Source organism: Mytilus trossulus, chromosome 7, assembly GCF_036588685.1.
Source record: "Mytilus trossulus isolate FHL-02 chromosome 7, PNRI_Mtr1.1.1.hap1, whole genome shotgun sequence".
Taxonomy (NCBI): domain Eukaryota; kingdom Metazoa; phylum Mollusca; class Bivalvia; order Mytilida; family Mytilidae; genus Mytilus; species Mytilus trossulus.
The window spans coordinates 4,680,081-4,708,037 of NC_086379.1; the positions used below are offsets into that span (position 1 = coordinate 4,680,081).

General features: G+C 31.3%; 1 protein-coding gene across 10 annotated transcripts in view; it reads left to right on the plus strand.

Annotated features, from left to right (window-relative positions):
- Nucleotides 1–23,044, plus strand: part of LOC134724510 (SAFB-like transcription modulator) — a 43,579-nt gene extending 20,535 nt beyond the window's left edge. For 3 of the 10 annotated variants that reach the window (XM_063587563.1, XM_063587567.1, XM_063587573.1), the window contains 14 exons: nucleotides 515–549; nucleotides 6,840–6,931; nucleotides 9,317–9,466; nucleotides 10,980–11,091; nucleotides 11,851–12,084; nucleotides 12,713–13,065; nucleotides 13,755–13,918; nucleotides 14,654–14,791; nucleotides 15,298–15,426; nucleotides 17,393–17,539; nucleotides 17,952–18,184; nucleotides 20,107–20,172; nucleotides 21,163–21,309; nucleotides 22,295–23,044. In XM_063587563.1, the coding sequence (XP_063443633.1) occupies nucleotides 515–549; nucleotides 6,840–6,931; nucleotides 9,317–9,466; nucleotides 10,980–11,091; nucleotides 11,851–12,084; nucleotides 12,713–13,065; nucleotides 13,755–13,918; nucleotides 14,654–14,791; nucleotides 15,298–15,426; nucleotides 17,393–17,539; nucleotides 17,952–18,184; nucleotides 20,107–20,172; nucleotides 21,163–21,309; nucleotides 22,295–22,602 (2,308 nt within the window). In that variant the 3' untranslated portion in view covers nucleotides 22,603–23,044. Of the gene's footprint in view, nucleotides 1–514; nucleotides 550–6,839; nucleotides 6,932–9,316; nucleotides 9,467–10,979; nucleotides 11,092–11,850; nucleotides 12,085–12,712; nucleotides 13,066–13,754; nucleotides 13,919–14,653; nucleotides 14,792–15,297; nucleotides 15,427–17,392; nucleotides 17,540–17,951; nucleotides 18,185–18,753; nucleotides 18,781–20,106; nucleotides 20,173–21,162; nucleotides 21,310–22,294 lie in introns of all 10 variants that reach the window. The other 7 variants (XM_063587564.1, XM_063587568.1, XM_063587569.1 and 4 more) reach the window with 6 other exon arrangements.
- Nucleotides 23,045–27,957: the final 4,913 nt, after the last annotated feature.

Here is a 27,957-nt window from a genome sequence, read left to right on the forward strand (position 1 = left end):
TTTTATAGTAGAAATATAAATTGAAACATGCTCACAATGTTTTGATATATTTTATAGTAGAAATATAAATTGAAACATGCTCAAAGTGTTTTTGATGCTATATAGAATAGAAAAAAATTTCTGATAAAATTGTGCTTTACTTGGAGGAAATGAGGATTTAACTCTCTGTGTTGTTTTTGTTGACAATTTTGTGAGTGAAATATTGTGAATGACAATGACAGTGAGTCAGTTTAAGTTCCACAGCTACAAATGGTGTCTAGTGCATGGACTTTTCCGTAAAAAATATGAACAATACAATAGTGTATTTAGTGTTAAGAAAAAGCGTTGTCGATCCAAACGCAAACGTTATAGACCTTTTCGCTTGGTTGATGAATATGGTGAGGAAGTGGTATTCAGAACAGTGCGCGACTTTAAAGGTGCTTAATTTATCACTTTTTAAAACACTCTGACTTATTTTTTCCCTCATTACTTTTAATGTAAAAGTTTGTTTCATAATTTGTTTTACTATTTTCAGTAGTTCCGGAAAAGATACTAAAAAGGATGAGAAAGGTAATCTTAAGAAGGTGTCTGACACACTCATGAAAAACAAACTCCACGCTTTTTAATTTGAAAAGTGTGATGTGTTCTGAGGTTTAGAAAACTTAGGATTGATATATATATGTTTAATTTATGTTTAAAATGGATATCAGTTTGTTTTTCTAAAAAAAATACTAAAAATTTACTGGATCTCTTAAATTAAAGATAGGAGATTTTTTCAATATTTATATCAATTTATAATTATGTTTTTTTGTCAGATTAAATTTTATTCGAAGCATCTCAGAATAAAAGAACAGAAATTAAAGGAATCTCATTGGCTATGTTAAATTTTTGATTTGTTAGATTGAATTTAAAATGCATTGCTTTTTATGTGGTTCTCTTATTGACAAATATGAATATGTCTTTCTTCATTTATGAATTATGTTTTATGATTTATTCAAAGTGTGCAAATGATATAAAAAGTTTTGGACTTGATTTTAGGTCAGAATTTTATTTTAGTTAATACAACCAATTACATGACTTAGAGATTTGATGTCCATAATTACATGATCAGTGGCAAAACATGGTAGATTTAAGTTGGTTTTTGTTTTGTTTATGGGAAAGGAGGTTATTAATTGCTTAATTCAAAGTTTCATTTGATAAAACATATAATAAAAAAATAATTTTAAGTTCAACTTAACTGTTGCCTCTTTTATTGTATTTTGTTTGTGAAAAGGGCTAAAGTTGTTTTCTATTGAAATATAAACACCTGGACTATCATTACATGCATTTAAGCTTGTCAATGCATTCTGTTTACAAAATGATACTTGGTCACTTCTCTATAACCCATTAAATGTTTTATGAATATAAAATATATCCATCCCAGCAGAAACTGAAATTTACAGTTCTTAACTAAAACCAAAACATAAACCAATAAGACTTTTGAATGACACCTGGATGTCATTTAGTTTTCAGTGTTGTTTGGTTGCTGTATCCTTGGTGTTTTCTTGTAATATTTTTTTTTTGCATTTAGAAAAAGAATACAATTCCAAGAAACAATAAAAATCCAAAGTTAAATAAAAATATGTAACACCATAGCCTAAAAATAGTAGGATACAAAAAACATATTATTATAGTTCCCAATTTGTCAGCCCCTCCCCCTCCTCAAAATGAAATGCAATTATTTATAAATATTTAAAAGAACAAAAACTGTGTAATTTTAAACATTCTTTGTCATGTTTGTGTCATATTCTTTGTAAGCTTATAGTAAAACTTGGTATAATAAAATTTCTGACCTTGATTTTTAATGAAATTTTTGAGATGGAAAATAGATTTAAATTGAATATTTGTGGGTATCGGAGATTGTCATTTTCATCCCATGTAATTGACGACCTCACTGAGCTGGATAATGTACAATTCATATCTCATGTGATTCATGACCTATCTGACTCCCATCAAATTTACATAAACATCAAAAGAAAAATCAGTAAAAATTGTATATGACCTCTTCGTTATTAAATCAAATTCAGTTGATATTTGTGTAAACAAATGAGATCTTTAATCGGGTTTTTATTCTATTTCTGAAGTGACTTTGATAGAAATAAGTTATTCTCCAATTCAAATGCAATTGTAAATTTTCTTAATATGAAATTTTATAGCTTTTTTAAGCAAGTTGTCAGGAACACAAAGTTTGGGATGTGAATTGGACCTTTATATGCAAAAACTAAAAAAAGTTTGAATTACTCATTGGAATGCCAAAAGTGACCCCTCAATAGAGTAGACCTTTTGGAATGAAGTTTTGTTTAAATTGTTTAAAATTCATGAAATTGTATTGTATATATATTTTAAGTCCTTTTCTTTCAGGGTAATACAAATGTTCAATTTATTCATTTGCCAGCAGGTTTTCTGTAGGTCCTCAGAAAATATTCTGTTGTTGCTTATTGTTTGTCATTGTTTGTGTGTCTGTTTGGAGAGGAGTTGGATGATATGTTGATGGTTAATGTGTTTATTGAACTGTCCAATATTTTTTAAGATGACTTTTATCCTTTCATGTATTGTTTGTTTGTGAAGTCTAGTTGTTTTGACTGGTATTTTTTATAAAATGATTTATTGGAAAATAGTTTATACATGTCAAAATTTAAAGTCTTTTGGGTTGAGGGATTATCAAATATATGAATGACTTTTACTTTTGAAATTGTGGACGTCAAAGGGACAACTATTTTACACATTAATCATTTTATTTGAAAATCACCATGACTGGTAAATATGAACTTACTGTGACCCTAGAATAAAAGATGTCTAATATATATACATTTAAAAAAAAAATCTACCATGAATAACAAAATTATCGTCTCTGTTCTGTCATAATTGAAAGTATTGAAGCAGTGAATATTTGTTGTCAAAAGAAAAGATTATAACATGTATAACGTCATACATTAAGACACACTTATCACTTACACTAGATTCATCAGTGGTTTTTGATTTAAAACAGTTGAAAAGACGAATCATTTAGGAAGTTGACAAAACTAAATACCCAGAAATTTTCCCCATATTTATTTGAGGTCTGAGGAAATTAAAAGTTGCATACACTGGTTATTATGACTTTCAATTTTAGGGCCTTTTATAGCTAATGCTATGAGGTATTGGTTTTAGCTCAAAGTTAAAAGACTGTACAGTGATCTTAGATGCCAACTTTTGTATCGTTTGGTATCTGGTGGAGAGGTGGTTCATTTGCAATCATATCACATCTTCTTATATTATTTGTATAAGGTGTCATGTCCATTGTTAAAAAACAACAACAGTTGAGCACTGTAATAGACTAGTCATGCTATATTCATGATATTTGAAATAAAAAATTAAAAATAATTTGAAAGTACTTTGTCATGTTCAATATATGCATGGTACTAAAAGTTTGTTAATTTACATTTATCTTTGAAAAAAATTTATTAGCTTTTAATATTAAGATTTATTTCAGTTTTTCTGTTGTAAATATTTATTATCAGATTTTGAATGTTGTAGTACAAATAAAGTTATAAATGCATTAGAAAAAGTTTCCTCCCATTAATTTCACCAAAATAACATAAAAATAATACTTCTGAAATACAGATCAATAGTATTTATGTCAAAATTATGCTTGAAATTGAGATTTGATCTTTTCTGAATTTAAAAACACATTTCCATACTATAAACCTTTATAAATGTATGGCAATAAAAGCTTGTACCATAACATATGTTTTATTGTGTGTAATTTTTATTCATATTTCATTAATAGTTCTAAATCAAGGTACCTTTTGATGAAAATATTTTCTGAACATTAAATATTATTATTCTGTTATGAAAGACTTATTTTATTTTTTTTCATATTTGTTTTTGTTTTTATAAAATTTTAACAGGGACAAAGCTTTCTAAACATGTAAGAGAAGTTTTAAGGAAATTATAAGAAAATTATACAAGATGCTTGAAAATTTACATTTAAAAACAACATGTATCATATGAAAACCACAAAAAAAAAATTATAACTTATTTATGTAATAATGGTGGGTTTTTTTCATACTTTGATTCGTTTTTTAGCTCACCTGGCCCGAAGGGCCAAGTGAGCTTTTCTCACCACTTGGCGTCCGTCGTCCGTCGTCCGTCGTCGTCGTCGTCCGTCGTCGTCCGTCGTCGTCGTCGTTAACAATTTACATTTTGAACTTCTTCTAGAGAACCACTGAATGGAATGGAACCAAACATGGCATGAATGTTCCTTATGAGGTGCTGACCAAGTGTTGTTACTTTGTAGCCGATCCATCATCCAAGATGGCCGCCAGCGGGGGACTTAGTTTAACATAGGACACTATGGGAAATGCATACAAATGACTTCTTTTAGAGAACCATTGAATGGAATGAAACCAAACATGGCATGAATGTTCCTTATGAGGTGCTGACCAAGTGTTGTTACTTTGTTGCCGATCCATCATCCAAGATGGCCGCCAGCCGGGGACTTAGTTTAACATAGGACCCTATGGGAAATGCATACAAATGACTTCTTTTAGAGAACCACTGAATGGAATAAAACCAAACATAGCATGAATTATCCTAATGGGGTGCTGACCAAGTGTTGTTACTTTGTAGCCGATCCATCATCCAAGATGGCCGCCAGCGGGGGACTTAGTTTAACATAGGACCCTATGGGAAATGCATACAAATGACTTCTTCTAGAGAACCACTAAATGGAATGAAACCAAACATAGCATGAATATTCATTCCTTATGGAGTGCTGACCAAGTGTTGTTACTTTGTAGCCGATCCATTATCCAAGATGGCCACCAGCGGGGACTTAGTTTAACATAGCACCCTATTGGAAATGCATACAAATGACTTCTTTTAGTGAACCACTGAATGGAATGAAACCAAACATGGCATGAATGTTCCTTATGTGGTGCTGACCAAGTGTTGTTACTTTGTAGCCGATCCATCATCAAAGATGGCCGCCAGCAGGGGACTTAGTTTAACACAGGACCCTATGGGAAATGCATACAAATGACTTCTTTTAGAGAACCACTGAATGGAATAAAACCAAACATAGCATGAATGTTCCTTATGGGGTGCTGACCAAGTGTTGTTACTTTGTAGCCGATCCATCATCCAAGATGGCCGCCAGCGGGGGACTTAGTTTAACATAGGACCCTATGGGAAATGCATACAAATGACTTCTTTTAGAGAACCACTGAATGGAATGAAACCAAACATGGCATGAATGTTCCTTATGAGGTGCTGACCAAGTGTTGTTACTTTGTTGCTGATCCATCATCCAAGATAGCCGCCAGCCGGGGACTTAGTTTAACATAGGACCCTATGGGAAATGCATACAAATGACTTCTTTTAGAGAACCACTGAATGGAATAAAACCAAACATAGCATGAATGTTCCTTATGGGATGCTGACCAAGTGTTGTTACTTTTTAGCCGATCCATCATCCAAGATGGCCGCCAGCGGGGGACTTAGTTTAACATAGGACCCTATTGGAAATGCATACAAATCACTTCTTCTAGTGAACCACTGAATGGAATGAAACCAAACATGGCATGAATGTTCCTTATGTGGTGCTGACCAAGTGTTGTTACTTTGTAGCTGATCCATCATCCAAGATGGCCGCCAGCGTGGGACTTAGTTTAACATAGGACCCTATGGGAAATGCATACAAATGACTTCTTTTAGAGAACCACTGAATGGAATGAAATCAAACATGGCATGAATGTTCCTAATGTGGTGCTGACCAAGTGTTGTTACTTTGTAGCCGATCCATTATCCAAGATTGCCGCCAGCGGGGGACTTAGTTTAACATAGGACCCTATAAGGAAATGCATACAAATGACTTCTTTTAGAGAACCACTGAATGGAATAAAACCAAACATTGCATGAATGTTCCTTATGAGGTGCTGACCAAGTGTTGTTACTTTGTAGCTGATCCATCATCCAAGATGGCCGCCAGCAGGGAACTTAGTTTAACATAGGACCCTATGGGAAATGCATACAAATGACTTCTTTTAGAGAACCACTGAATGGAATAAAACCAAACATGGCATGAATGTTCCTTATGAGGTGCTGACCAAGTGTTGTTACTTTGTAGCCGATCCGTCATCCAAGATGGCCGCCAGTGGGGGACTTTTGAATGAAATTAAACATGTTCCTTTTCTTATAAATGAGGTTGTGTTGTCACTTTTAGCCAAATTTTATATTTTTTTATATGATTTCAAAAACCCAAGTAGAATCAGGTGAGCGATACAGGCTCTTGAGAGCCTCTAGTTATTTGTTGGATACCAATTTTCATGGTTTTAGTTGGTATTGGGGGGAACCATGAATTTAATATTATCAACAAATTAATAACTTTCTATGTGAATGTATGCAGACTCAGGCTAAACAATGACATAAAATATCCTCGAAAAATGCAAGCTTTCCTCAATCGAATTAAATGAATCTAAAGTATGTTATAAAGAATTCTTTTTAATATCATCAAAACAAAAAAAAATATATATATCCACCACTTTTTGCCAAAGTTTCTTTTTGTGACACCAAATTGACATGTTTGATATTTAATTGTAAACCTTTTTTATTTTGCAAAATCTTGTACTGTGGATTAATTCATTTTGTGTGGAAACAAAATTTCAGGGTTTTACCAAGTTCTGCATACAAACCTATAGAAAAATCTGCATTTAATTGAACATTAAAAGTTTCTTGTTTACTTGTATACCCACACACGCTTTTTTTTTTAGTTATGCTGCTGATTCTTAATGTACTAATATTTTTAATTGATTTTAAAATTATTATTTTTTTTATTTTAGCTGCCTCCACTGGTCGTAATTTATGGGTTAGTGGACTGGCATCGTCCACAAGAGCTACAGACCTAAAGTCCATTTTCAGTAAATATGGAAAGGTAAGTGCCAAAATGTTCACACTCAGACTGGTGCATTCTGAATGGGCTATTTATCTTTGCCAAGTTAACCAGTAAGACCTAAGACTAGGCCTTGAACATGTTAACCTGTGGGACCTAGTTATTATAGACCTCTTATACATGTAAACATTTGGGACCTAGGCATGGTGTTTCTTAAACATGTCAACAACCTTTATGTAAATTAAATTAGAATGTTTTTGATGACTAAACTCAGTATCAATTTAAATTTTCAACAGTGGACATCATTGAAAAATCATTTTTTGTCATTTGTTGCATGTATAAACGTATATTAGAGATTTTAAGAAAAAATTAGAGTTAACATCTTAATCTGAAATTATCTTGATAATTTAAATGTTAAAAACCACTTTAATCCATTTAAAAATCTTTTTTTAAGAAATTACATCAGATATGTATATATAAGTTAGTGATGTAATATAACTCATTTTATGTCAATTCAGCAGATTCCAATAAATAACTGTCCATCACTTGCATCAGTATAAATGGACACTAAGCAAGTTTCAGTCTTCTTTTACTTTACACTAAATGACATTTATTTATTGATTTTTTATTACAAGTGCCTCTTTTAACCTTTAATTCAAATATATTCAATAAAGTTTATTTTTCAATTTTCGAACGTCAGTATTTTTAGACGAATGATTTTGTCAGCAGGAGTCAATTCAATTCTAACAATGGATATAATAGAAGCTTCTTGTCTCATCTATTGAGTTGGAAATTTAATTTTTATGTGATTATATATCAAGGTGTTTGTGTTAAAGGCCTGATTGAGTTTATATTGATGCAAAAACATTCTGTAATATGGGAAAAGGGTGGTTGTATTTTGTTATATAGGTCATTAACATTTAAGCTATGGAAATGTAGGTTTTGATTACATAAACATGAAAAGATCGATAAAGATTAGTGTGGTCAATTTTTTCACTAACAGATTTTATTTATTTCATAATTTTGAATACTGACAATATTTTTAGGGGTTGGCAATTTTGTTGATTCGGATGGAGAGGGGTGGGGGGCAAATTTTTTGAAATCAGCTGTATTTTCATTGAAACACTTAAAATTTGTGATTTACCTAATTCTAGAAATCCTTGAATAGTAAATAATGAGCTTAGTGTTAGATGTGAGACCTTATATATAAAGATTATTACCTCCAAAAGTTTCATAGTGTGTATTAAAGAGGTGCATGGCAATTTAAAAAAAAAATTTGAAGGGCTGTGAAAAAAAGAGGTGCATGGCAATTTAAAAAAAAATAATTAAAGGGCTGCAGCTGAAATATTTCCTTATTGTACGTACTACCTTACACATTTTCTTTTCTGATGGATTATAGATAAGCTTTCCCTTTAAGACAAGGCACTGGGTACTTGCCCATCTGTCCTTAAATTCTAAGAACAATTTAATGCCTATTTGTGCTCTGTCTGTCTTCTGGCTTCGATTAGTTCACATCTAAATCATGTAAATATACATTTCATATTTGAAACAGACAAATAAACAAGATTTAATAGGTCAACTTTGTCACACAAAAATCCTAAGCAATAGAAATGAATTTTATACCTCATTGAAAATCTATCAAGATTGCAATCTGTTTTATGCTTCCAATATTTTCTATATACAAATAGTATTTTATGACCTAATTAATGTTTGATATGTTGAATTATACATATTGAATTTATCACTTGTTATAGTTTATGACTAACTAGTTTTATACTTTTATTGGATCTTTTGAAGTGAATATGTAGATGGCATATTATTTTTTCTCTTTTTTTGAAGATTTTATTTTTATCATATAAATAATGAATTATAAATTAAAAATATGTTAATTTTTTTAGCCCTTAAAGTGAGAGATGTGTAGAAATGGTTTATTAGAGAGGGAACCAATTGATTTTTGTAATATTTCATTTGCATTTATATTATTTTAGTATGTTTATTCCATTATTAAAGAATCAATATTAAAACAAGAATGTCTGATTCCTCTACAATTACCAATTTTACAGAAAGAAAAAAAATGTTAGTGGCAATGATGCCAGTTTATTTGATATTCAGAGTGAGATTTCAAAATTAAAAAAAAAAAAAAATAGGGAGGCTCTAGAATTAGCCTGAGAGTTGTCAGGTTTATAACAAAGTATTTATATATAATAGAAACCCAACTCATACATGTATCATTTGATAAATATTCAGATCAACAGATCTTCTTCAGACACAAAATTAAGACTGATACTTAAAATGATTTACTGACAATATGGTAAAAACTAGACACGAAATTGTTGCTTGGTCAATGTTTTAAAAATTTGCCAAGTAAAATGGTAGAGGGATTACAAAAAGCTTACATCTTAACTAATATAATATCTGTATTTGTAGGTTGTTGGAGCCAAGGTGGTCACTAATGCCAAGAGTCCAGGTTCTCGCTGCTATGGTTTTGTCACCATGTCAAGTTCTGATGAAGCAACTAAGTCTATCCAACACTTACACAAGACTGAACTTCATGGCAAGATGATCTCAGTGGAAAGAGTAAGTGGAATATATACATACAGACTACAGTGTTGACTGCCTAATTCCGAGTATTCCAACATCCTGCTTTAACAGACACATTATTATGGTCACAAAATTTGCTTATCCTTGCAGAAAAAAACTGAGTATTCCAACACCCTGCTTAAGGGGGTAGACCTTGGTTCAGGGAGATAACTCTTTAAATCAGTTATGCGTTTGTAAAAGTCAAGTCTTTAAATCAGTTATGCGTTTGTAAAAGTCAAGTATCATCAATGTATTTTAAGCATTTACCTAAAACAGGAAATAATCTATGTAATCTAGAAGCTTAGAATATATTTATGAGAATGGTTGACACAAATCTTAATCGAGGTCTACTTACTTAATCTGACATATTTTTCTGGTCCCTCAATGTGTCAAGATTACACAGGTTACACAGTATATATAAATAAGATGTTTTATGATTGCCAATGAGACAACCCTTTACAATAGACCAAATGACACACATATTAACAACTCTAATTCACTGAATACAGCTTTCAACACTGAGCAGAGCCCATACACACTGGTATTAAAGAGATAATCATAACTGCAATTACGATTATCTCAGTATGGCGATGGCAGATATAGGTAAAATCTTTAGTCATTTTTCTCAAATGTAGCATGTTTTTGTCACTAGTTACTCAGCTGCAAGGTTGTTCTATACCATTATTACCTATTACCAATAATCTGTTTATCGCTATTTTACCTATGACGACGTTGTCAATTTCAATGTCAATTTCGTTAGCAACGCCACGTGGTCTCCTTAGTTTCTAGCGATAATTTTTCCATCTCAAGCGAGAAGCGTATAATACATGGCAAAATCCGTATCACATGTCGTATCATCCAGAGACATCAATATCAGCCCAAGGGCCTTTAGGCCCGAGGGATGATATTGGTCGAGGTTGATACGGCATGTGATACGGATTTTGCCATGTATTATACGCTTTTTCATATATTTCAACAGAAGAGTATTATATTTCATGAACTGTTTTTTATCCATAGCACTGGGTTACCTTCAGTTCTGCTTTTGTCTTGTTTCAATGCCTTAAAATAATTTGCGATACGAGGTATGCGATACAGGGTAGGTGATACAGACTGAAAAAACTAACCTTTATTATATATACAAAATAGCTGTATTTTGCACTAAATATATGATAAAAGACAATATATGGTGTTGTATCATGTAAACTGGGGATAAATTGGTATTTATTAGATGATGGAGTCAAGGTTGTAAATCTATTAAGCAGTGAGATTTTTTTTTAGTTTGATTACCTAAACCAAAAGATACATGTACACTTAATCAAAAATTAAAGTTACTTAAATGTTATAGTTATTCCCCCTTGGAAGGCACCTTCAAAGATAATCAAGTCTGTATTGGCATACAAGAGCAATATTTACTTCTTCTTACGGTCTTTGAAACATTTCCCTACCTAATCAACAGGTTCTGGTATATGATTTTTTTTTTCATACAAACTATAATACTATTTTATTGTAGGCAAAGAGTGAACCTGGCATGCAATCCAAGGCCACACCTTCTAGTCGTAAAACAGATTCCAAAAGTTCCTCTGGAGATAAGAAATCTACTCCTGCCAAGAAAGATGACAAAGGTATATTATTGTGAAAAATATGTTAAGGGTCTCACTGTAACTTTTAAGATGAAGAACAGCAATAAATGGGCAGTCCCTTTGGTTTTGATTTGTTGCAATATAATGTGTGGATCTTATAGAATTATGTCTTTTATATTTTTGATACTGACTTCATCATTTAGAATATCATGCAAAATGTTCAATTCACCATTTTCTACATTTTAAAATGCCTGTACCAAGTCAGAAATATGACACTTTTGTCCATTCGTTTGATGTGTTTTATTTTTTGACTTTGTCATTTTATTGGGGACTTTCAGTTTTGAATTTTCCTCGACGTTCAGTATCTTTGATTTTACTTTTTATTCCTGTAGATGAAGTCAGTAAATAAATAGTTTCATTATTCTTTTGATCAGCAATTTGGCTGATGAAGTCAGTGTAAAAATATAAAGTGCAATTTTTCTTTTTTTTATTAGCAAATTTTTCAAACCATCATTTTCTTGGGTTTGACTAATGAAATACATGAAGTACATGTAGATAAATATAGAAAAATATGTAATAATTGTTGAATGTAGTATTACATCTATGTGGTGCTTCTAATCTTATAAAATTTGTAAAACTAAAAAATCAAAAGGAAAATCTGCAAATAATTCCACCACATTCATGTAATAATGATTATTAAGATATAAACTCATTAATTACTGCTTCTTCTCAAACAAAAGAAAAGCAAAAAAATTGGATGCATTTTAAAATGTCATAATTATCAAGATATTTTGTTTCCAGATCGTAAAGACAATGATAAGAAAGATGTTAAGAAGGAGTCTGATAAGAAAACAGATGACAAGAAATCTGATCGTCATCGTAAGGAAGAAAAGAAAGATTCCAAAGACGTGAAAAAGGATGATCGTAAACGGTCACATTCACATGACCACCATGACGACAGACGGAAATCAGATAGACATAACAGTGCTACGAGTAATAAACATGATTCAGCTAAAAAGCCACATTCAAGTACAGGTAAGATTGTGTTAGCTAATAAGCCACATTGAAGTACAGGTAAAATTTTGTTCACTTATTGATCAATTGGGGTGTGTTTCAAACAGTCTGGAAATTCACAATTTATAAGTTACTTCAATGCTTGTACACAAGGATTTTCAGTTTCCTGGCAAAAAGATTATGGTTCTCTCTTGATAATTAATTTCTTCCATCTATAAAATTACAGCCATCATGAAGCCAAGGTAGATGAAGTGAAGTTTAACTTTTACCAACAAACACATACATTTTTCACATGGTATACATTAAAAATGGACTAGAGTACCATTCGTTATACCAACTCAGTGCAGTATCAAAAGTTTCAACTTAACAGTAGAGTCATTTTCAGAATCTTTAGCATAAATTGTTCTAATAGATTACATTATTCATATTAAAGCTTGCATATAATTTGAATCTTGAATGAAAAATGGATTAACAGAATCCCTACTAAAAACCAACACACAAAAACATCGTAGAAAATAAAAGTAGAAAACTTAACACACAGTCTTCAATAGTAAACGTCAAGTGAATACAATATTATGCAAGGTTTGTTCTGATATATATTTTTTATATATTTATCATTTTGTTTATTATAAAGAAATTCTTTTTACAGATAAATCAAAACCTAGTTCAACAGAAAAACCAAAAACAGACACAACAGCTAAGTCAAAAACAGATGCTACAGCTAAGCCGAAAACTGATACAGCTGCAAAGCCTAAAACAGAAACAACAGCTAAGCCTGAAACTGAAAAAGAAGCTGAAAAAGATAAAGATGTGGTGAAAGAAAAAGAGAAAGAGAAGGAAAAAGAAAAAGTAGAGGAAAAGAAAGCAGAAAGTCCTACAAAAACACCTGTGAAATCTGGTGAGAGGAGTCAAAGTCGTGCCAAGTCTGCGACATCTACTGCCAAGGACCCACCGAAATCTGATAAGAAAGACAAAGATGTACTATCTTTTGACAAAATAAAGGTAAACATGTACATGTAATAAGATTATAGTATTGGATTGCAAGATTTTAGGGTATCAATTGGTGATTTGATTGTTTGAAATTGAGTTTATTGGTGATATGTGTAAGCAGAGTTATGAAACATACATTTGTAACAATCAAATGATGGTGACAATTATTCAAATGTTTTCTTCATCTTAATTCAACTGAAAGAAACAATGTTAAAGTTCTAAAATTGTAAATTAATTCAAGTTAAATGCATGTTGCAAAATCTATTTACAAGTATTATGCATTCATAGGGTCTTAATATAACCTTAACTATTGTGTCTGTATTTATATTGTATGTTTCTCTGTAAACTTGTATCTAGTTTTTAGAGAATAAAGTATCTATCTATAATGAAGATTTCTGATATTTTCACTATTTATTTTCTTTGATATATTGTGGTATCATAAATTGAAACTTTTAGCACTTAAAAATAAATAAATACTGCTCAAAATCTCAATGCTAGTATGATATACATAATGCCTATCAAAATTAAACAAGATACACAATGAAATATGTTTTTCTCGTAAAGTTTTTTTTATGTTAAGGAGCTTTAGACTGTCTCAGTGATTTGTTTTAGCTTTAGACTGTCTCAGTGATTTGTTTTGGTTAGGGCTTTTGTACACAGTGGTTTATATAATATAAAACATTGCTACTATTTGTTTACAGGAAGAAAGAGAGAGAGAAAGACAAAGGCAAAGGGAGAGAAAACAGAGGGAATTAGAAAGACAAAGGATGAGAGAGATAGAAAGAGAAAAACGTCGTCAGAGAGATGTCCAGATCAAACAGAGAACTGAGGCCATTAAACTGGCTAGAGAAAGGGAACAGTTAAGGTAAGACTCAACAGGGAACAGTTAAGGTAAGACTCAACAGGGAACAGTTAAGGTAAGACTCAACAGGGAACATTTCAGATTTAATGTCTTGGCCTCTCCAGGAAATTATGTATGGAAGGGTTGGGCAACTTAAGATGTGTTTATACTTGTGCAGGGGGTTATTGCCCCTTGTATCTTTTTTACTTTGAATAGTCCATTGAAGATTCCAAAATTGGAAAAATCTTTCAATTTTCTGAAGTTAAATGTATAAAATTTCCTTGACAATTTTTGGGAACATTTGCTATATAACCTGCTTTCTTTGTTTTTCATGAATTTACAATTTTTAGCAAAAGACAAATCACAAATTATAATACTTGTGTAAGATAGTGAAATGGAGGTAATCAACCATGATAACTGTTAAAACAAAAGACCATTCACTTTGTTTAAGTAAAAAGGATTCAATATCACATGTATTTTCCACAAATCTCTCACACTCATTTATTTACCTACAAAATTACAAATTATATTAGTTTTCTATGAGTATGAGGACTTTGTATTGAACTTAAAGGTTGGATTTTAAGAAAATTGTTGATCATTTAATTTGTAGCAAAAACGTAAAAAAAACTTTCATTGTGCAGTTTTCATATTATATATATGCTCTCGTGAAATGAACTCCTTTATCTTTGCATAAAATTATAATTTAACCTATCATAAATAGAATTTGTATCATTGGGAAATAATAATTGTTGCTTACAGAAAAGAGAAGGAACAATTAGAACGTGAAAAGATTGAATTGCAAAGACAACAGAAATTACGAATGGAACAGCTAGAGAGAGACAAAGTAGAACGAGAAAAAGATAAGGAAGAAAGAAGACGACTCATGGAAGAAATCAGGTTTGTGATATACATTGTGTTAACTGTATAAACATTAACATTTGAAAAGTAGAATAGACCTGATGAATTTAACATAGTTGGAACCAATGCTCTGAATCAAAAGTCCAAAGACAAAAAAGTACAAATGCATTAAAACTAAAAGTTTCATATACAAATATACCTTGATGTTTCTTTGGTTAATTTAAGGTAGTTAGTTATATGGAAAGAAATAACCTCGGCTCATATTGATCAATGCACATTATAGAAAGTAGCTTTAAAAGTTTAAAATCAAACATTGAAAATTAAGAGAACAAATGAAAATATTTTATTGCAGAGCCACATATTAACTTGATTTAATCTATGTTGTAAATTCCATAAAAATTAGAAAAAAATAGTTTATAAAAACTATAAAAACAATCCACAAACACTTCTTTTCTTTTTATGCTGTATTTGGTATGGAAACTTACCTTGTCATACAAATAGTTCAAGAGAATAGTATTTGAATTTTTCATCCCCTTCCTCCACAGGTTAGAACAGCAGGAGTTACAAAGAAGAGCACAGAAGAGAACGTTCGACAGCAGAGGGGGCGGCAGAGACGAGTACTGGTCAGAACCTAAACGAGCTGCTACCAATGAAAATAGATTTGATGATAACAGGTATATATAAAATGTTTAAGAACCTTAACCAGACCGTCGGTTTTCCTGTTGGAATTGTTATTATTCTGTCTTGCATGGAACTTTTATGGCTGTGGGTTGTGCTTATTGTTGAAGGTAGTAATTGCTTATAAGGACATAATTTGTACACTGGCAGAAAGTTGTCTCAATAGTAAACATTTAACACATTCTCATCTAAATAGACGGTAGGACATTCTGGCACTTTAAAGTAAAAGAGTTAAAATCAACTTTACAATTGATGCAATAAAAGTGGAATATTTTACTGTTTTCTGATGAATATTTCTTGTGTAAAGAAATCATTAAAAACAGTTGACTCTTCCCCAGCTGATTGTAATTACTTATTTTACTTGCTCTCATTAGACAAAGTACAAGAATGTCCTCCCACAGAGTAGGTTACTTGTCAAAAAACTATATACTCAGAAGTCAGGTGATAAGAAAAATGCCTATGTTATTTTGGTAGATTTAGGATTTGGTTGACAAAATAAGGGTGTAACCGTTTCAAGAATTAAATGAGCCAAATCTTTTGTAAAACATATTACATGATGTTTATATAAGTTGTAAAAAAATTAATTTAGAATTATGAAATGGAATTTAATTATTTTGACAGGATGTACTTGTTTATATTACTTAGTCTGTTATTGGTTTTAATTGTTTGATGGGTGTTACATTCTAAAAGGCTATACCTATAAAAGGAAGTAGTGTTTTCTAGCTTATTAGAGAAAGTAATGATCCAAAAAGAAATTTTACGTTTTTTTTTTGGTGTTTTCCGTGTGTTGAAGTCTTCTGGACTTTTAACTCACATCAAATTTTTTATAATTAGAACCAAATTGAATATATTTCTAACAGAGCGTTAAAAAGATGGTGAAAATTAGTGATATTATTTTTTGAATAATTTGTAAACGTCATGAAAAGTTTTCTTTTTAAATTTTTGTGTGTACCAATATCTTGTATTTTCGTGGAGATTTAATTTTGTGGTTTGTCAAAGATTACATCTTAGGGCTTTTCTAGAATTAATTGTATGAGGGGATTGGAAGGCACTTTCATTAAAATTTGATGGGTGGTGGTAATATTGCTTGAACATTTAAAGGAAATGTCTAATTAAAAATTTATGCATGGTGGGGTGAAAAAAAAAGTGCCTTCTGACATTTATTTTCAGAAAATAATGGAATATTTAATTTTTGGCTGACTTATACCACCAAAATCCAAGAAAATTGTTATGCAAATAGTACTAACTTCACAGTATTTTAAACTGTACAATCAGAAATTATAAGGTGCATTTATTATTGCATTTTTTGAAGAATACACAAATATGAGAGATGAATTCAGGAAATCTGCATACAGATCAGGTATCAGAATGCATCAAGTTGCATTATTTTCATTAATAAAAGCCATGTTATCATTTCTGACTTTACAGTATTAAGCTGTTATCCTAATGCTAGCAAGTTACAGGTTTGATTTGCTTGCTTGCTTTGTTAGTATTTAAGTTTGCTCAAGCATTGTTATTAAGATTGACCTCTGAAAACAATAAAAAAAGGAGGGTTAAACTTGTATATATTATATCTAAATTTGATTGGACAATATAAAATAGGCAAATATACTTATGTACATGTTTAACTCTGCCCACTTGTATTGTTTGCAGATGTCAATCTTAATTACAATACTTGTGCAAACTTTGATACTTAAACAGCAAGCAAGCAAATCAAACCTCTAACTTGCTAGCATTATGATAACAGCTATTAGCACTTGATTAACTTAATTACCTAAAGAACATATTTAAAGTGAAAGTAATAATTACACGTATTATACTTGAGGTCAGAGTAACAACCACAAAATCTGTCATTATTGTACTTGTTCTAATAACCCAAGCTCTCCTTTTATTCATATTGTGTAATCTGATCATGAATAAAAGACAGATAAGTTTTTGAAACTTATCCTCTTTTCTTTGCAGATCATTTGGTACAACTGAAAGAAAGGTAGAGCGGTATGATCGCAGGGCAGAACAGCCGAGAGGTACAGACAGCAGGGAAGCAAGAAGGTTTGATGACCGACGAGAATTTAACAGGGAAGAGAGGAGCGACAGAAGAAATGATGATAGGTTTGATAGGCTTTCATTTTTTGCTTGGTTGTTTTAGATAGTTTTATAGAAGTTAACATGTTTTATTTTATTTTCCTGGCGTAACAAAATAGGAGTTCCCTAGGGGATAAAATTGATCACATTAACGTTTTTGTTCCTAATACGCAATAATAAATTCTAGTCAATTTTAAGATGTCAGGGATCAATACTAACTTTCTTGAATAATTTTCTTTTCTTGTCTATTTTTTTTTCCAAACTGATTCAAAATTTACCAGATAAAAAACCCAGCTGTCAAGTGCCGTAATTTTGTTTGTCTGTCAGATAAGTCTGTGCAGTTCATAAAATATAATGAATAATGAATGGACTTAAGGATGAATGAAATTACTGACCTGCATTGAAAAGATATTAATTATATTATTGTCTTGATCTTTAGATTTGACAGAGGATCAGGTGACCAGGCTAGTTTTGACCGAGCAGCAAGGGAAAGAAATGATAGACCAGTACTTAGGGAAGATCGAAGGGAAGGAGAGTTCCATAGACGATCAAGAAGTCGAGACAGATCTGATACTCGAGTCAGCCGGGGGCGTGATGAACATAGAAATGAAAGATCCCACCACACGTCGCCTCCACGTCATACAGACAACAGAGATTGGAAAAATGAAAGAGGTATGCAGCATTTATCATACAAATGGATTACAAATTATTTCATATGGTTTGAAATTTCTATGTATCTTGTTTTCACGCTGAGTACCAATTTTGTCTTGAATCTTAAGCATGTGTACATCTGCAGGACTTTTGTTTTATACTCATAGTTGTCAACTTGCTCTAAAGGGCTGTTCCATGAAAACATAATAAGGTACGAAGTTAAGGGTCTTTGATTACAGTTATAAATAGAAACAATTTTGGGGAACCTGCATTTATTTTAAACTAAAGTACAACATACTTTGTACCACCTGTAGTGGCCAATTCAAGTTGCTTTCTCTTGGTCCCATGTATGTTTAAATAGAACTACAAGAAATAATAGGTCTGAAAATTAAAAATATATAAAACATTCTTATAAAACCAAAACAAGATAAACTCTTTTCCCCTACAATTTTTTTTAAAATATGACTGTAAACTCTTTACTCTCTATGTGGATCCCCTTAACTAGAATTATTCTAAATTTGTTTTTTGTATAGGATAATGTTTGAGTATATGTTATATTATTGTAATATATATGAATCCTTTATCTGTAGACTTTATACATAAATTCTTGTCTGAAGGTAAATAGTGTTGTGAATATATAATCACTACAGCTTACATGATTTTTTCCTTCTGTTCAAACATATTCTTTATTCAGTTCAAGTAAGAGTAACTCCCCTTTGTGACAGATATTTCAATAGGTGTTTGTGATCCCTAAACCAAATGGACCTGAACAGAAAGTTACTGAGTACAAATGTAACATGAAAATCTTGAAACAAATATATTTATTGATGTTCCTGCCAATTTTAAAATTGTTGATTGCTTGGTTTAGAGTACTCTGTCATGTCTGTGAGGGTTGGAGAAAGTTTGATTTTAGGCTTGAAAATATTTTAATTGGATATTGTTAAAATACAGTTAAATTCAATGTGTTGTTTAAAAGAGAAATACACAATATCTTGCTCTAAGGTTGGAATGCATCATTTTCACTTGCCCTCTGTTTGCTTCTCACTCCTCCCTGCTCCAATATAGCTTAGATTTTGTTAAATTTATCCCCCCCCCCCCCCTCAAAAAAACAAAACAAAAAAAAACTAGACCATTTTTACATATATAATCTTTTGATGAAAGAAAAAAGAAATAATTTTTGACTAAATATGCTATTTGCCTACTTGTGTCCTATGTCACAGCTTTTTGTCTGCTCTGTGCCTGATATAAGGCTGTGTAAAGGTCTAGATGAACTGCATTTTAGAAAAAGATTTGTTGCCACTTATTACTTATTAAAGGCAGAATGGAAATGGAAAATTTATGTGAGCTGTAGCATGTGTGTGTTGATAACTGGTGTAATCAGATTGTAGACTTCTTCTTACTATAATTCTTATTTAGCAAATTTAACCAGAAAAAAATACCCAATAATTAATTTTTAAAAAAAATCAAGGATATTTGATTCTCAAATTTGAAAGAATTTAAAACATATATATAGGTTTGCAAATATTTTTCTTCGTTGGCCTTTGATATTTATATTTTCACAATCCTATACATGATGTACACTGATCAAGTTAAACTTTAGAAGATTGAGGTATTTTACACAATACATGTATAATAGGGGCCCAATATTTGAAAGCTCCTCAATTATTTTCGATAAAATTTTCTCACCATTTATTTCTACAAATTAACATTTAAACCATAATAAGCAAAAATATGAATTGATCATGAATGACTGACAATGAAACTTGTGCTGTTTAAAGTTAAATAAAATTGAGAATGGAAATGGGGAATGTGTCAAAGAGACAACAACCCGACCATAGAAAAAACAACAAAGTTAAAAACAATAAAGTTAAAGTTAATTTAAGAAATGACGTAAAACAATGTCTCAGATAAGTTGTTGATCTCAGAAAGTTGTCATCCCATAGCAGGTAATGCCACACAGACAAATTGGACAACAAATAACACAGCCAATCAGAGGCAGCAGAATAATCGTGAGAACTTGTTGCACACACATTTTTTCATTGATTTACATCTTATTAGATGTTGCACAACTTACTTTTACTTGTTTGCTTGATAACACTAATGCTTTATTATGTTTATTTATATTTTCATTAAAACTAATCGAAATTATCACAATTTACACGAAAGGACAATGCTTTACTATTTGTAATTTCATTAATAAAAACAAGGATAGTTTCTCATTAAAATAATGTGTTTCCATCTCTTCTGATTGGTCTCAATCATTGTTCTTTTTTATAAGTAATATTTGTTTGTTAAATATACTGACTTTTGTGTTTATAATTTAAAACTGTAAAATCTTATTATATATGGTGATAAAATGATTTTTAAGTCATTTTAGAAATTATAGATTGTTTGTTGGATCAGAAACAATCATTTCATAAGTTGTTTGCTCATTATTTGGTTAGTTTTGTTTTCCACTAATTGTGTCTAAAAACAGACGTTTGCCATCACATGTAAACATGATAAATGAGGAAGCTTTACTGAGCTTATATTATACATTGATCATCATCTTGATGTGAATAGACAATTCAGTTAATGGCATATTGTAGAGACAACTGTCTATAGTATACTTTGCCACTAGTAGCCTAAGTAGCTTTTTATTTTCCACCATACTACGGCACTGGCTGTCATTCCTGCATATAGAGTATAAGATAAGAATAAAAATTCAAAACAAAAGGCAAGGGATACAAAATACCACAGATATATACTTCTGCCTTATGGTGCCAGATTTTCTTACTGTATTGAAGACCTATTGGTGGCCTTCAGCTGTTTTCCGCTCTTTGGTCGGGTTGTTGTCTCTTTGACACATTCCCCATTTCCATTCTCAATTTCATGTCTACCTCAAGACTGCAGATCATAGAGTTTGATAACTGTTCATTCAAAAATTGAAGTTTATCCTGTTATTGAAATTATGACTTACCATGTTTGAACAGCATACTGATAGTACCATATCTTTTCAGACAACAGAACTCAGGCTGACACAAGATTGGTGGTTAGTAGACAAAATATCGGCGGGACAGTCAGCAGTGGTGGGCGTGACAGCTGGCAGAATAATAATATACAAGATGATCGAAGTCGCAACAAAGGTTTCATTAACCAGCAACAAGGTATGTGTATGATTGACTTTTTTTCTTGGCCTCAGTTGACAATATTTTCTCATGGTAACAATCTTTATTATGTGCCTCTCAGCTATCTGTTATTCATAAATAGTTGGTCCAACAAATGCCTTTTAAAAATGTACAGCATCATTTCATATAGAAACTTTTGTCTTACTGACCAAGTTTTCAAACTTTAATTTATATAAATTAAAAAAAAATGTAGACAGTCATAATGAAGCCCTGGAAACGAAAAATAAGTGTTTACCAAAAGTCGCAGAATCGAAGTTTGCCTCACAATTTTATTTACTGTATGCAGACACTGTTCCTTTGTATTTTGTGTCTTGTTTTCTGTGAATGTACAAAAGAGGAAATACTAAAGGGACAGTCAAACTCATAAATCTAAAACAAACTGACAACGCCATGGCTAAAAATGAAAAAGACAAACAGACAAACAATATATAGTACACATGACACAACATAGAAAACTAAAGAATAAATTTTGTGTCTTTTTTTTCTCTGGATGTACAAATTTTGTGTCAGGGATTGATTCTCCATATCCTTGGTATTTAGATATGTTTTGACATCTGTTAGATACTGCTATCACTAAATCTAAATTAGTGGAAAACAAAATAAATCTAGTTCACTTCAATTTGTTTTTGCTTCATTTTAAAATAATATGTCCCTTTGTGCAAATGATGAAACATCAACATGATGGGAAATATGTATGTAAGTTATGTACATAATCTAACTGTAAAATGGGGGCAAAAAATACCAGAGGAACCATCAAAGTCATAAATTGAAAATAAACTGACAAGGCCATGGCTAAAAATTTAAAAAGACAGACACAGACAAATAATAATACAAAAGACATGACATAGAAAACTAAAGACTAAGTAAATGTCACAGTATGCATGATGATAATTTACTTGTCATTACACGTTAGTATATACTGTTGTAAGAAAAGTTACTTGAACTGGTTTTTGCTATGTTTTAGGTGTTGCTACCCAGCAGGGAAGATCATGGGGAGGAGCTAGTACTATTGACAGACAAAATATCATAGACAATCGTCCCACCATTCAACAAGAACGGTTCACTGCTGTTCAACAGGAAACTAGAGGAACATTTGCCAACACGATCAATCCGGCTCTGGTAGGCAATGTTCAGCCAAGTATATTTGTACCTGCTGTACCCAATACGGCACAAATGATAATATCAAACCAAGGACTTGCTGCGGCTAGGCAACAGGAAGCAAGGTTTGATGCATACAAAAGTATACAGAGTGGTGGATTTCGGCGATATTGATCATAACAGACAATAAGATTAAAACATAATAATTGCAAGATAAGATTTAGCCATGTTAAAAAGACAATTAAGGTGTAAGAAGTCGTGTAATTCCTAAATTGATGGAAAAGGACCATTATAAATTCATACAGCATTTTCATCGTATGTCAATCATGATTTATTAGAATATATTTTGTGTGTGAAAGAAATCCTTTGATGTATGAGATAGATATAGCCAATGATTTATCGTGTATGTGTGAAATTTTATATTTGTAATATGAGAAAATTTTATCATTGACATTCTCCTGAAATTTTATCATTATTGAACTATTTGTAAGTTTTACTCCCAAACGAAAATTATGTACAAAGAGTGGAATCAGGGAAATTGTCAAATGATCCATTGCTTCGTTGTAAAATGTGAAACTGCTGTTGTCATGGTAACATAAATGTTGCATCATGTAAATGTTGTCTATTTCTTAATAAGGCCTGAAGAAATATATTGGTTTGAGATTTCAGTGTTCAACAAAAGAAAAGTTCCCTATAGACTTGTATAAAGAATTTGTCATTTCCGTCAAATTTGATATTAAAAAAACCAGAATGATGTCTTTTTACGTGAAATGTGAACATAAGAAAAATGAATTAATTCAGTGTGTTAAGGATTAGAGATGCTGATTGCTTCCATTGTTTTATGGTTTGTTCACTGTAAGTGCAGAACTTAATGGGTTCATGGACAGTCAAATCAAAAATGAAAATTTGGTATTTGCTACATATCTACTTATCACACAGGATTTAGTTGAAAAAGGGAAGATGAGTTGGCTCAGAATCTAGATAATGTGTTGGTGTAGTGACTTGCAAATAAGCATTCAAAAAAATTCTCGCTCAGTGTGTCATTCTTGTACAAAAGGGTAAAAAAATTGGAAAGGGACATTAAAAAATCATTCATCCAAGAAAAGACAAACTATGCAGTAAGGGATGTGTTCATTGTTGTAGGTAGTCAGGTGAACTAGTTGTAAATTTTTGTGTCATTTGGTCTTTTGTGGAGATTTGTTTCGTAAGCAATCATACCCCATCGTCTGTTTTTACAAACACCAGTCTATATATAACTACATAGAAAACTATTGGCCTAACAACTCAACCCCTCTCTGAAGAGGGGTAATTGCAGGTGCTCCAGAATGTTAGGCAGATCCTGCATCACATGTGGCACCTAGTGTGAAGTCCAGTAAAATACAAATTATGTGATTTGGAAGAAAGCACTGTTCAAATTCATATCACATTTAACAAGAGCGCATATGTTGAAAAGTCTTGCCTTCTTTACTGACCATTGATCTTGTGTTGCTAGTCCTAAATAGAAAGCTTTACTACAACTTTCACATAAACTAAACATGATCAAAGAAAATGAGGTCAAGCTCAGTTATACTAACAGGACCTTACAATCATTCAATAAATATAGCTTGAAATAGACTTAACCAGAAAAACTAGCACCATTGACCAATGAATCATGGAAATGATGTCAAGGTCAGATGTACCATGCCAAACACTGACATATATGCACCTGGCAATTCTAACATAAAACAAATATATTTGACCTATTCAGGAAAACTAAAGAAGTAATTAACCATGAAAATGATGTGAAGGTAAAGAAATAAACTGCCAGACTGACATGTACAATATATACATTGTAAAAATAATTCCATACACAGTTGACACACTAATAGAAAAAAGACCCACAAAAAATTTAAGTTTAACCACTGCAGCATAAAAATTATGACGTCTGCAAATTGGACATTTACATCTTGCAATCATTCCATACACCAAATCTAATAGACCATTTGCTTATAGTATCTGATTAACTGACTGTACAAGGAAAACTCTATGTTGTGCACTGATCCTTGAAATGCGGTTGAGGTCAGATGAAAATTGTCTACCAGGCATGAGGACCTTGTAAGGTACAGACATACTAAATAGAGTTATCTTATTCTCATTTTAAGAAAGAAATTAACAACAAAAAAAACACTTTTATTTCAAGTAGTCACTGAAGACTGAAAATGAGGTCAAGGGCAATGAACATATGGTAAACAGAAACTTCATAAAATACAGCAACTATACACCAAGTCTGAAGTATCCAAGTCTGCCACCTTCTAAAGTATAAAGCCTGAGCCACGGCCGGATCACAATCCCTATGTTGAGCTTTCCGAGACAACTTACTGACTTAACAAAAATTGTATTAATTATAGAGAAAAATATTAAACAGCATAAATGATCTACAAGATAAGATCTGTAAGTAGTCACATTACCACATAACTATACAGTATAGGAAATGATTCCAGAGTTTGTGCCTTTAAATAAAAAAAAATACAAAAAGGTTGCATTTCTATTGAGGACACTATCTGATCCAAATCATCAGTCACATGATAGTTTAATATTGTCCTAAGTAACTGGTATCCTTCCAAGACCAAAGAATTTTTTCATAATAAAAATAAGGAGATGTGAAGATGCGGTATAGTTGCCAAGTAAACAATTAACTAGATTTTAAATTACGCTGATATGAGTATTAAAAGACTAGACAAAGTGATGCCCTTGCACTTCACTTTGAGGTGCCTATATTATAAGAAAGTCAATGTAGGACTTTGTGTCTGGCAGATGCAAAATTTTATTTTAAAATTCACAATATTGAGCATGGGGGCACATTGGTCTATGATTCACTCACGGAGGAGTTATCTAGAAACACTGCACCTTTTATGCAAGTATATGCTTCAAAAATGAAAAAGTTCATCTATCTCCCAAAAGAGCAAATATAAATAACAAGAATGTACATGATGAAATGTCTTGCCTTCTTTACTGATCATTTGTTTTATGTTGATATATATTTTGATGTCCTAATATATTACTTTTCACCAACTACCACATAAAGTAAATATGATTCAATACATGTACACCCCACAATCATTTCATACACCAACTATACTTTAAATATATTCGCTGCGATATAGCCTTTTTGTGCTAATGCGGTGTAAAGCAACCAACAATCAATCAATCAATCACTTTAAATATAGTTGACCTATTGCACATAGTATCTAAGAAACAAACTTGGCCTGGAAAAGTTAACATTGATCATGAACCATGAAAATTAGTCAAGTTCAGATAAATCCTGCCAAACAGACTTGTACACCTTACAATTATTACATTGTTTTAAATACATTTAGTATCTAAGGAATAACTGATGAACCATAAAAATGAGGTCATGGTCAGATGATTTTTACCAGACAAACATCTTACAATCATTCCATACATCAAATATAGTTGACCTATTAATTTAAGTATTAAAATAACAAACCAAAAAACTTAGCATTGAGCAATGAATTGTAAAAAGGAGATCAATGTCAAATAAAAATATTTTCATACGCCAAATATAGTTACTCGATCATGTTATTGTAAATTCAGTAATTATTGCAACGTTTTTATTTTTGAAAAAAAGCGACAGGGTTATAATCCCAATAATTTAACTTGCATTTTGACATGAGTCTAGCAGGATTTTTTCTCAATATAAAAAATAAATAAAATTGCATGTAAGTAAAAAATGAAGAAAATCGCAATAATTTCTAAATTTACAGTAACCTGTTGCATCAAGTATTAAAAAACAGACCAAAACACAAAAACGTAACTTAAACCACTGAACCATGACAAATGCCAGCTGGACATGTACACCTTGTTACCATTCCACACTCCAAAAATTTTACACCTTTGCTTATAGTGTCTGAGATATAGACTGGACTACGTAAACTTTACCTTATTCACTGTATGACTAAATGAGGTCAAGGTCAAATGAAAACTGTCTGACAGACACAAAGACCTTGCAAGGTAGGCACATACCATAAATAGTTATCCTATTACTCATAATAAGAGTGAAATTAGAATACTATAAATTTAAACTTTTTTGCAAGTAGTTTCTGAACCATGATAATGATTATGAGGTCAAGGACAATGGAAATATTACAGATAGAAACTTCATAACAAAAGGCACCTGTATAAAAAAAAGTATGAAGCATCCAGGTCTCACAAAATATTAAGCTTTTAACAATGTTTTCAGAAGTTTGTAATCTCCACCACCACTGCTAGATCACTTTCTGTATGCCAAGCTTTCTGAGATAAGTTGTGAAATAAACCATCTAATGTCTTTGAAAAAGAAAGGATATATAGAGTATTATATTTTGAAGACCTTGATAAACAGTAAATAATTGAAAAGTCACAGTGATACCTTCAGCAGATTACTCAAACTCAAAACTGACTGCAAGATGGGCGAACAATACCAGAGGGACATTCAAACTCCTGTATCATAAATTAAAAATAGACTTACAAGGACTAAATAAGATGATGTTGTAGCAGTTTAACTTTTCAGTATACACATCTGCATTGAAAAGGCCTTGAGGTACAAACAAGTTATAGACAATATAATCAAACAAAGACTGTGACACTCATAAATAACAACAATTTCACACAGAAAATACATTTTTATTTTTCACAAAATTTATGAATCACAACATATCACATTTAAGTACAATCTCATATTAAAAACAGAACACATTAATTATGTCACCAATAACATATAGATTACAGCAGATTAACTTATTCTTTCTGAGCTAGTTTTAAAAGATGCTTGTAATTTATTCATCCTGTAATTAGCTAGATATTGTACAAACAACAGGTATAAAATAAAAGTCTAACTCATCATGGTAATGTTAAAATTACTGTCAATAACAGTTCGTTTTTTAAGTTCTCTACCTTTCAATCACATATTGACATGTATACAGATCTTGTGTTCTAGCTTAGCTTACATTAGAATCTGACAACACTCCGAACTACTTTCTGTTTTAGAGACATTTCAGGATCCTGTTTTTTTAAATAAAACATCACATCAAAATTTTTAAGCATTGCCTGATAATTACCAGAACAGAAAGAATAGTCTCATAAAATCTTTAAAAGCAATACCGGGACAAGGATCTTTATTTTGATAAGATTAGTATTTGCTACATGGTCTAAGATTTAACCATATTGTTTTTACAAAATTAAGACAAAATTGAGAGAACTAAACAAATAACATAAGGCTGCAGGATAAAACAATATTTTTTATAAAAGTAATAAATATTATTTTTTTTATTTTGATCTCATAGTTTCAGCCATTTTCAAATTTTAGTTTGTAGAAAATCTTTATATTTTAAAACTCTTAAATTCATGCTTCTTTAAAATTAACAAAAAAATTTACCAGTACCTTACTAGTAACAATAAAATTTATATTAAATCTACTTGGAATGCATACTTATAATGAAGGACCCAGCCCCTTTTGATTTCCTGCTATCCTCTAGCAGGTATCTAAAAATA